This window comes from Etheostoma cragini, chromosome 19 (genome assembly GCF_013103735.1).
Source record: "Etheostoma cragini isolate CJK2018 chromosome 19, CSU_Ecrag_1.0, whole genome shotgun sequence".
NCBI classification, from domain to species: Eukaryota; Metazoa; Chordata; class Actinopteri; order Perciformes; family Percidae; genus Etheostoma; species Etheostoma cragini.
Window position 1 is genome coordinate 13,192,556 of NC_048425.1, and position 11,829 is coordinate 13,204,384.

The 11,829-nt window shown below is 39.5% G+C and overlaps 1 protein-coding gene across 7 annotated transcripts in view; it reads right to left on the reverse strand.

The window, feature by feature from the left end:
* The window catches only part of LOC117934569 (phospholipid-transporting ATPase ABCA1-like), a 186,270-nt gene that overhangs the window by 25,546 nt on the left and 148,895 nt on the right, over window positions 1-11,829 (reverse strand). For all 7 annotated transcript variants that reach the window (XM_034856320.1, XM_034856319.1, XM_034856324.1 and 4 more), the window contains 4 exons: window positions 7,187-7,310; window positions 5,760-5,889; window positions 5,259-5,379; window positions 751-813 (listed from right to left, as the gene is read on the reverse strand). In XM_034856320.1, the coding sequence (XP_034712211.1) occupies window positions 751-813; window positions 5,259-5,379; window positions 5,760-5,889; window positions 7,187-7,310 (438 nt within the window). The remainder of the gene's footprint in view (window positions 1-750; window positions 814-5,258; window positions 5,380-5,759; window positions 5,890-7,186; window positions 7,311-11,829) is intronic.

Consider the following 11,829-nt stretch of genomic DNA (forward strand, 5'->3'; position numbering starts at 1 on the left):
TGGCAGGGAGGATGGATACCACCAGAAAGCCCATCGAGCACGAATGCCTGTCAGCATTTGAGATTATGTTTAAATCAAGCTTCAAGCGCTACAGTGTGTGTGACCGTGTGTGTGTGTTTGGTTGTGTCTAACATGTTATAATGAGTAATACATTTTACACAAAGGTTCCTGAGTCAAAGACTCTATAAAAGTTTACTTTGTTGTATTTGGTTGATGTAGTTTAAAACGGGTAGTTTGGCAATGCACTGAACTAAACACCACCGGGTCCCACAGACCCCGTTGCTCTTGCAATGCTCTTCTTCTTGCCTGCTTGTGTGTTTTTAGCACACACATGCTTGGCAGTAGCATAATGGCAGAAAACAAGCCCGATAAGGAGATTAGTGTTCCTCCCAACGCTTTCTGTGAGCCGTGTTTGGAAGCCAAACACCAATTCAAATCTTCAAGAAATAACTGGAAACTCAAAATCAAAGCCCACTTGAGCAGAAAGAGAATTTCTGTTCATTGCCCCCTGATCTCATGTGTCAACATTTTGTAAATATTATCATTATTATTCCATAATTTAGTCATATCTATTGTTGTGGTTCACAGGCAACAGTGAATTAAATCTTTTTTTTCACACAAGGGTGTTGCTGGTGAATTAAAAGTAAGTAATGAAATGTGTGCATGTCAGAAAGTCGTCTAACATGGACAAAAGCAAACACACTATAGGATTGTAGAGGTGCTTGTGTGATTCAGCGGCATTGGGCTCACCTCTGCGGCAGGTACTCCCACACACAGCCTGTCCACGGCAGGGGTGCTCTTCCCAGAGTAGACCTGCAGGGAGCAGACAGTAAAATGAATCAACCAGCCAGCAAGAGAAAGAGAGGAAGAAGAAAGACGGTAAGGAGATGGTAAGGAGGCTGGGGGCTGGAGGCAGAGAAGGGTGGGGAGCAGACAGTGAGGAAGATAACACTGAGGATAGCATGACAAAATATGGAGCGATAGGCCAGAGCAGCAGGGAAGAGTAGAGATGGAAGAAGCAGGTGGAAAAAGGAGGGAGAGAGACTGAATAGTGAAGGAAAAGAAATTATCAAGAAGGGCTCATTTGCAACATTTAGAGCAAGCCAGATGGTAAAAGGTAGTAAAAAAAAAAAAAAAAGTTAGAGACTTTGCACAGGGGAGAGAAGATGAGGACATTAGTATTTGTGACTGCAATGACAATATTCATGAGGAAATCTGTCTTGACTTTGAGTGCCACTTCAGTACCTTCTATAACCTTCAACACACGCACACGTCACCCAATATTCTATGTATGGACACCAGCTTTACAGCCAATGCATTTAGTGGATTCACTATACAGAGAAATCTATAACCAGAGCCTGGAGTGTAAGAATGTGATGCTAATTCACCTTAAACAGCTGCCTGCTGCTGCTGGAAATGACACCAATAAGAGCGGTGAAACAGACTCACGGGCAGTAAAACCCAAAACAATGAGCTTAAAGAAGCTAAAACACTCAGAGGGGAACTGCAGTTTTGTGAAAACTCTCAAGCAACCACTTTCACATTCCACCCATTATTTATAAAAAATATTGACTGACAGACCTTTGGACGAGCTAACGTTGCCATCCCTAAAACTCCTACCATTGATAATAAAAGAAAACTACACCACATGAGATGCAGAATCCCATCTCTCAGGACAAAGAAGATTTGAAACCTCTCACATTCTGATTGTGAGTCGATATCTCACTGAGATCATGTAGCGACAGTGAGAAATGAGAAGGTGGTATTTCCACATCTCCCTTGAAAACTTTCTATGCTGTACCCGCATCCTCCCCCACTGACCAGTCTCATCAATGCACATGTTGCATCCAAGTCTGCATCATCTGAAAATCTCACCAGATGAGATAAAGAAGCTCCCACATAAAGTGAAGACAATTCTTTACAACTTAAAAAATGAATAAAAAAATACTGCGGGGGAAAATTCAACAAAATGAGATATTTAGTGCACGAGGTGTTTTTCCACATCTAAGACTACGTTAGGGTTTGATATGTTTTCAAAGTGGTTTGAAAGCAGCGCTGTCTTGCTCGAGCACCAAAAGACGAGGCAAGGCCTTTGTTGTTGTTGCTGAGTGTGACAGTTAAGACATTTAAAATTCTAAATCAAGGACAGCACTGTGCCCATTTGAGTTATAAAAGAGGGACTACAGTTGGCTGTTTTTTTTTCTGGAATTTAAAAGTTTCCGATGAGTGCTACGTGTTTAAATGCCAGTACAGTATATAAGTGTCAGAGACTTCAACACTGAATGTTCCTTAAAACAGAAAAGTGAAAGCATTCGTTTCTCAGTGTGAAGGATACATTTCCTGTATGGAATCCCTAAACCAAATATCCAACATAAAAAGGACTCAGCTGTCCCAGCCGCAGTTGGAATGCTACCAGGCAAATGTAAATTTAGAACTGCCACTTCAAGCCTAACAAACAATGGAGTTTCATTCATGACACAGTTGGCACATCAAAAGCACTGGATTAATACAGAGTTGCGTAGATCCATCATTCTTTCAGCGGAATCTGGCAGCTGCACTCCGGGCTTATTAACCTGGATTACACATACTACTTTTTAGTGATAGTTGGCGGTGCTAAAGTTACATCAAAGCAACAGATACATGTATAGAGGAAGGCAATTAAAGGATAAATCCACCCCGACTCGAGCACCACAGCAGCTGTCATGATTAGCAGGCAGATATCTAATCAGATGAGACATTTGAGCGAATGTGATGGAGGCAGTGGTACAAACCTAAAATACAGATTTAGGTTAGAAAATCACAATCTTCAGCTCAGGTAACCATGACACTGACACTGCTTTATTTAAGAAGACTGGTCCATTCATTCTACAAAAGGCTCACAGCAGAATGAGGTGCTATCATAAGGTACCTAAAAGCATCTGTTCCTGACCTTTTTGGCCTGATGTAGCCCCACAGCCCTATCAGATTATCTCAAGAACCCCTTTGTCATCACAACACGTCATGATCCAAACGTTTTTTTTGGTTGGTTAAAAATGATTGCTAAAAAAATATATTTTCTGGAAAATGAACTACATAGAAAAGAAGAAAAAAGCCAAGGTCAGAAACCACTCAAAAGCAAGACTGTAAACATTTTTAAAGTTAATTTTTAACGTGCAGTACGTTTTATATAAATATTTTGGCCCACAATTGCAGCCTTTCTGTAACCGTCCAACGCACAGCTATTGTCAAACAAGTCCTATTTTACGTACTCATATCCCCAGAGGACATATCAGAGTACAGAGTACTTAACACATGAACATACTCGTAGTATGCCAAGGTGCCACTCATCACTTATTACTCTCCTAAATTCAAACAGCTGTCACAAGGTTCTTTAAAACTTTCTCTGTCAACTTAGTAAGTGACTGGAAGGTTAAACTGACAGCACTGGGCCTGGAAAATACTCACAGACGGACACACTTCGATTACGGTCTCCATCGATTACAGTGCTGACACTAATGCAGCAGCTAAGTGGGGGCTAGCAGGTGGGGCACATGGCAAAATACCCCTGTTTACAGCAGCAGGAAAAGGAAAGGAGGAGGAGCAGGAATCCGACATATGATTGATGGCCTGTCGATCGCTTCAGAGGCCTTCATAGATTTATGACAGGGCTCAGCTTGTGGCGCATGGCCACCGAAGCCACGCGCTCATTGATCAATTTGTTATCTACACCCCAAATGGATGGGGCACAGCTGTGGTGGGATTCAATGAGGGCACTGCAGGAAGAATCCTGATGCCTTCTGCCACTGCACTGCTGTTTTTGTGTGGTGATGGGCCAGTGCCTCATCTTAGAGAAATATTGTCAGCCATCAAGGTGTGTATGGACAATAGCTCCTTGTCAACAGCAGACAAGCTTAAATCTAATCTAATATCTTAAAATGTTGGCACTGTTTTAAAGCTGTATTTACAGTAGAGAGTAAGTGTTTTCACAAAAAAATTACAGTTAGACAAGTTTTAGCTGAAACAAGAAAATTCCTCTCCACACCTTTCACCTTGTGAGATGATTTGTAAGACATTAACCATCCAACTGTTTTACCCGGTGCTTGTTCAGTAACTACCCTATGGAGTGTGGCGCCCGTCTGTTTCCGTGAGCAATGAGTGAAAGATTAAGTATAGTGAGACTGCAAAGACCAAGGGAGGAAAGGAGTGAAGAAGGGTGGTAAGAAGCAATAGGCTGTTAGATCGTCCAGCTGTCGGCACTGGAGCTGCAATGCAGGCTGCTGTGGTGACACTTCCTGCTGCCACGCCGCCTGCAGGGAGGGAACATCTGCCGATGGATGAACTGGTAATCTCGGCGGTGTTGAGGCACGCACTGTCACAGCACACTCAAGTTCACCTACTGCATGGGGTGAAGGGCCAGAGCTGTATAGGAGCACAGAACTTTACGCCCCCTAAAATGCAATTGTTTAGTTCTCATGCCCACTTATGATATTTGTGAATGTTCACAACTGCTTGCTCTTTCTAATTTGCCTTGCAAACTGAATAATGCGGGTGCAAGTGGAAGGAAAAAAATTTCCAAAACTCTTCCCACCCACTCACACACATCCACAGATAAAGTTGATTACTGCCATTTATAAAGTATCTAAGTTCTAAATAGAAAATATTAAGATTAAGCCTGACCAGGGGAGAAAGAAACACTTTGTCTTTTTTTTCTTCAAAGTTACTTGTCCTGCTCATAAAATATGTGCAGTGAAATGCAAAGTGGCACACTGAGCAAAGAATGGCTAGCAAAGTGATACAGACTAATAATTAGAATACAAGTAAAATTAAGAATATAAATAAATAAATAAAGGATAGAACAGAGATAGACAAAAAAGTGTGCATAAGTGCAGTGGAAGTTTCTGGTATAAGAAAAGCAAAATGAACATATATCACAACACTTTGTACACACTTGAGTGCAAATATGACAATGTGCAAGGCAGAGCAAAGGATTGACAAAGTGCAAGTCAAGGCCATGGATAGAAAGAGGTTAAAGGACAGAGTCCACCATCCTGCTGGCCTGAGGAAAGAAGCTTTCTGAGTCTACACGTTGGACGTTTTACACAATAAAAAACAATCTCACATTTTCAAAAAGCCTATAGCAACGACTAAAGCAATTAATCAACAAATCAATCAATCAAAAAAATAATAAGAAAAAAAAGAAATGACTGAACGACAAAGTGGAAATTAACTACTATCAGAGAGATACTTCAACAAGAGCCAAACGAAGCACTGCACAATACCTTAGTGAGATCATAGATCCTCAGAAGGTCGCTCTGGGCCTTGCCTTCATAAACCCGTCCTCGTTCCCGAGCAACATCGATATCCTCTTCCTCTGCAGATAATGGCTTCCCTGAAATAAGCCTGGCAAACAGAAGTCAAACCACAGTTGGCACAACACTCTTCAATAAAATTAACATGACCCCGCGTAACAAATTATCTCGGTTAAAGTTTAAGCTCAGGGAAACAATCTCAGCAATTTTCATAAATAGTACAAGCCACAGGCATTAGTTTCCATGGCAACCTTGCTTTTGGAGTAAGTAAACACAAAAAACAGACTCACAGTGCCACAGATGTTTTATATAACATTAACACGCCAGTACATTACTAATTTAAATGACAGAGAATCAATGGTTTATCTGACTGAAATAAATACTAGATGGAAATACATAGAAACGAGTGAGGAAGCTTTTTTGGACAATTTTGAGTTACACTTTAACTCACTCTGAAATAGCCACTTTTACCTTGGCTTGCAGAAAAATTTGTACTGGATGAGGATTGTGATGGCAAACATGACAGCTCCCTGGATGGACATGGCGCAGAGGTTCTTTCCCACCATGTCCCAGCTGAGCGGGTCTTTGAAACGGTCTTCCCCTGATGAAGGGGAAAAAAAGAAATATTGAGTGAAAAACCTCATGAAATATGATAATAAACAAAGCCAGTAAACACAGAAAACGGTAATTAAATTAAATTAAAAAGGTATTACTGTTATTTCATGTTAATATCCAGCCCTTATCTACAAGCTCAGCCTACGATTTAGCAATAACGTCATACAAAAATAGAAATACCAAATGTATGCATTCTTTAATGGACAGCCAAATGTGTCTTTGTGAGGACAGCTGGAATTTGACAGCTCTTTGAAGTGTGTTGGAGACATATTCATTGGTGAAAGGCAGCAGTTTAAAATCCCACTTAGCCTTAAAAAATAAATGAATGTAATGTGAGAAAATCAGTGCTATCCAGTACTTTTCATGTCTTTTAATGTAGCCTTTTTTGGCTAATGAACACTTTAAGTAAACCGGTGATAGCCCCCCCACTCTATTCTTTCTACTCTCTCTTTCCTCCCTCTCTTAGACTCTAAAACTCTTGAGCCCGAGGGGGCAGAGTAAGTAGACAAGAAAAACGAAAGCGCTTTCAGTCTCGTTCTCTGGTAAATAGCCCCTCTCCACACTATCCCTTTTATGTTCTGATTGCTTTTCTCTTCCTGCTCTCTGCCACCTTGGCAAATGATTCCTCAAGCCACTATTTCCTGCTCCATCTCTCTAGAGATAACACCTCTCATCCATGTACCTCTTTGTCTCTTGATGGCCTCCTCAACCCGGCTCCACCTCCACAGCCCTGTTCCCCTCTTCTCCCCATCTGAATGTTATTTAAGGGTCTGATACATGATCATATAAAAATGTAGTCACTTTGTTCAAAAAACGATAAAATTGTACTGTGTTACAAAACATTATCTCACCAACTTGACCCGTTTTCTTTCTTATTTTACTTTTGTCGGAGGATAATTTTATCTTAGAAATGTTATATGACTAAAGCCCTATTTGCCCAGGACTACTTATACTATTGGACTTCATGTGACTTAGAAGAGATTAAACCCCCCCCCCCCCCTCTAATGTGTGTTTGTTTGTCTGTATTTTACTTGACATTATCCCGCACATGTGATGTCAAGGCTCTGTCAAAACTTTCATTTTTAATTGCAATTGCAGCCAAAAAAAAAACAACTCACAGAAATGCCAATTCGCAAGGGACTAATCTTATCACAACCTCTGTGTCTGTCAAAATATGGTAGGTCATTTGCGGTAAAAAAAACAAACAAGATCACAGACGACCTACGTAATTATTACCTTCCTCAAAGATTAGATATGCTGTCCGAGTTGTGGTGGCCACTTACCAAAACTGCTGAACAGGGTGGCTGTTGCCTGGTTCTTGGCCATGTCAATTAGCCCTCTGCCGAGACAGAAATGTGGGAATATCAGCAGCACCTGTTTCACGATGTCGTTGATGCGGGAGATATTCTGTTGGGGAAAATGCACACAATCACACAAACAAGATACAAATTAGTGGCATGTTAAAGCGTTGAATATTCAAGCCCTCACTAGAAATTAGCCAGCACAAGTCTAATATGTTTACTTGTCGCCTTGAATCAGCAGGGCCAGCGGCGTAAGACGTTTGGAAGACAGGGCGCAGTGTCCTGATGCAAGCGTGGATAATTAACACACATCCTGAACTCCATTTGCATGCTGCGCACTGCTGTGCTGCGGGGCTCTAAATGGCACGCTGACGAAGCACAGAGCTTCTGAGTTCATCTGCCTTCTTGATGCTGGAATTCAGCATACGTTTGGGAACATACTGTGTGATCCATGAGGTAGCACACATAGAGTATGTGTAAACAAAAATCGATAAGGTGGTGCTCAGGTAAGCAGATGTTCATCCTTAAATTCATAACTATGTGTAAAAGGAGCACAAAGAGACCAAAAAAATACAGCTGACAATAAAGCCTAAAAGTGTGAAAACATCTACAGACACTCTCTGTGTGTCTGTCTTTGTTCTTTCTTCTGAAACTGTGTACAAAAACAAAGAGACACACACACACAGACACACACACAGACACACGAAGACACACACACAGCCAGAGCACATTGTTTCACAAGACATAGAGAAAAAGCTAGTCTCATCTTGACAGGGCATTTCCTGGCTACAACTTGTCTTTCTCTCTAAAATTGTACTTTCCCTTTATCACTTTCCTCCTCCCCGAGGACACATTTCGATGGTGGCCTAGTAAAGCACAATATAAATAGTTAATTAAAATGAGACACAATGGACCGGGCTTTAACAAACTCGCTCAAATAAGGAAGGAAGTACAGTAAGGGAGAGAGGAAGGAAAGGATGAGATAGAAAAGGCACAACTAGGGAAGAGAAAATGTGACTACGTTTGGCACTGCATAGCGTCCAAAAGAGCGTTCATGCATTATGCATTCTACTTCATTGTAGCATAGCCTTCAAAGCTCTTGCATACAAGCAGGAAGACCATAAATTCATCATTTCTGCATAGAGTACATGGGGCGGGGGTAGCAGTGCATTTTGTTAAAGCTGTGTGCAAGATTTCCAGATGATGGCCATTGTTTTTACAGAATTTATTCATGGGTGCTCTGTGATTTATGAGTAAGCTTTCAATTAGCAGTTGAGGATGACTGCATGAGGCCTGTCAGCTTTAAAAAAACAAAAAAACTAAACACCAACAATCCAAATTCCAGATTTAAAGATATTTATTTCAAGTAACTTTACTGGATCTTTGTCTACTTTTTAAAGAAATAGTTCAACATTTGGGGAAATACGCTCATTTGCTTTCTTGCAGAGAGTTAAATGAGAAGATTGATACCACTATCAGAAGTGAGAGTGACATGATTGATCCTGGAAGAGAAGACATGCCCAAATCTGATCAGGAAGGTGACAGAGCTACAACTGTACAGTAGCTCCAAATTAAAGCTGAAGAGCTACATTATGCGGATATTTTGTATGCAAAGTAGCTTTGACTCAACCCAATCTTCGATCGTCTAAAATAAATATTTATGAACCGAAACAATAAAAAACAATCAGTTTTATGTGGAAAAAAGACCTCATAGGAGGCCTTCTAGTATGTCATAAAGAAGAAAGCAGTCAACATACAGTAATGTTCAAGATCTAAGGTAAGCACATGTATACAATATGGTGAGATGCTTTTCTCTGCATGAGTAGGTAGTCACTGGCCTAGTTTGTCTATGGCAGAAGAAGATTAAGGGTACAAAGAAGTGTAATTATACGGAGCCCCAAAGGTGACATGGAGCTATGTTTGTTGGATTTGCAAGAACTTGCAAATAAAACTCGATATCTTGCAAAACAATGCCAAGATCTCGCAAATCAAAGTCAAGATCATGCAAAAGTTCCAGTACGTGTTTTACCATTTTAATCCTTGTGTTGTCCTCCGGTCATAATTGAAAATCTACACCATTGTTGAGTCGTTTAATCAATGTTTAAGTTTTTCTTTCCCTTTTTTAAGACTTTTGATGCTATTTTTCAATATTTGCCCCTTTTTTGATGTTTTCAGCACTACATAACACTAACTCATTAACTTTAATTTTTCAGTTTTTTTTGGGGAATTTATGGTCAATAAACTTCATTTATAGGAAATTATTTCTAATGTTTGAGTTAGAAAAGCTGAAATTAGGAATCATTAAAACTAAAATGAAAGTAGTGTATGTTGATGGATAATCACAGACTGGAATATGTCAACTTTTACTCAATACTATTTCAAAACCACTTTTTTTCAATTTATTTTCAAATGCTATAACATGGAATAAGACGCATCACATTTATTGAAAGAAGTAGAATGTTATTTTGGGTTATTAGAATTGGGTGGTTAAAAAGAACATTGATATAGGAAAATGGGTCAATTTAACCAGAGGACAACACAAATTTTAATTTTAGTTTTTTCAATATCAAAGTCAAGATCTCGCAAATAAAACTCGAGATCTCGCAAAACAAGGCCAAGATCTCGCAAAAGTGTTGGCTGAGTCCTGCAGCGGCCCGGGTTCAAATCTGATCTGCAGCCCTTTGCTGCGTGTCATCCCCCATCTTAAAAGAAGAATGAAATAGGGAAGAGCATTTAAAAAAAAAACTATTTTATTCATCAAATCTGAATAATTTGGTTCAGATCATGCAATTTATTATGTCCAATTATTATAACAGCCCATACTAAGGGGAGCTAATATATCTTCAGGAACAACAATATTATTAATAATTGTGGTTCTATAACCAGTTTATTAGGTTGACTTCTGCCTGTGAATTGATGTTTGCCATTACAGAAAGTTAGTTAGATCTCTCACACACACACACACACACACACACACACACACACAGTTGAAGGAGATAAAAGAAAGTTGAATAAACAAACAGCTATGACCTTGACTGAATGCGGCCCATCTATCAAGCAAAGGAATGCGAAGAAAGTGGGACTTAATTTGAGATCAATACATGAAATCACACATCTTCTCTTGACTGGGTCTTCATCTAGAAGATCTAAGAGGCTCGGAGATGATGAAATGCTGGACAATTTTCCTCCAACAGTTTGTGCTATATGACCATAAATCATTTTCAAATTGTTTTGAAGGTGGGACAGTCTACAAGGCGCATATCTGACCCATATCACTACTTTTGCTTATTCCCACAGTGCGGCTTCAGACACAATATATGACTCAAACGCATCGATTTTTTAGCAGATGAAATTCATGTTGTTGTTTTTTAGCTACTTTACATTGTGAACATAATTGTTATGGCAGTTGTAGCTAAATTTATCTCACAGTTAAATCGTTGCAGAAGGTTTGGGGGTGCTCAATGTCGGCTTTTACATATAATTACCCAATAAATTAATATACAGCATATTATTTATTTATTTTTTATTTATCAGGAACATTACCTATAATAATTTCACAACTGAAGAGATGAAGGGGATTTATGATATAAATATCAACATCTGTCAACATATAATATACATCAACACGTAATGCTATAAATGAAATTATGCAAAGAAAGAAACTTTTAATAAATCTTTGTGTGTGAATAAATCCAACAGTCCCATGATTGATTTAATTTCACTCTCTATGATCTCTGACCCATGGAGGCGAAACTTGGCAGCGGGGATTTAAACATTTAACTGAAAATATCTGGGGTGCACTTTGAAATAGTAAAAGATTAACCAAAGTAAGATGCGAGTTGCGAGTTGCGTGCCACTGCGCGATACAGGAGCACTGCCGTGTGCACCCACCAATTGGGCGATCAGTCGATGATAGGCAAGACTTGACAAATCTGGTTTGACTATTTAACAGTGTTTCACACAGATTAGAAACCAATTTGTGAAGTCACAAATAGGCTCACTTGCATATTTGTGACATCATTACGCAAACATTTGGATACAGGTTAGTGGTTGTGTCAGCAAAGTAGATGGAAAGAAATAGAACTCTTTAGCTAAATAATCACAAATTCAATAGAGGAATTTATTTTACCTTATAATTATTACTTAGGTAGCCTATCTGTGAAGTTAAAAGAGACAGAAGCTGTGTGCACGGAGGGGAGGGGCTGTGTATGTGTGTGTGTGTGTGTAGAGTGACAGAAAGACGAAGGAGAGCAGTGAAAGAAATGAAGCTCAATGAATGTGTGGTTTAAATAGGGTTTAAAAAAAAAATATATATATATATATATGTATATATATATAGAAACGCAATATATGGCGGCCGGTGTTGATTGTCTGGGGCACCGCCACAAATTAGTCTATGTGTGGGAAACACTGACTGGAAATTCTTAGTCTGGCACACCATTAGCTAAATTTGTTGTTATTTGGTTGTCAGACTTTGCTTGTTATTTGAAAAAGAGGTAGAGGAAAACCTAGACTGAGTCAGCAGGACCCAAAGCTTCTGTTATGTATGTATGTATGTATGTATGTATGTATGTATGTATGTACAGTGGGTACGGAAAGTATTCAGACCCCTTTAAATTTTTCAC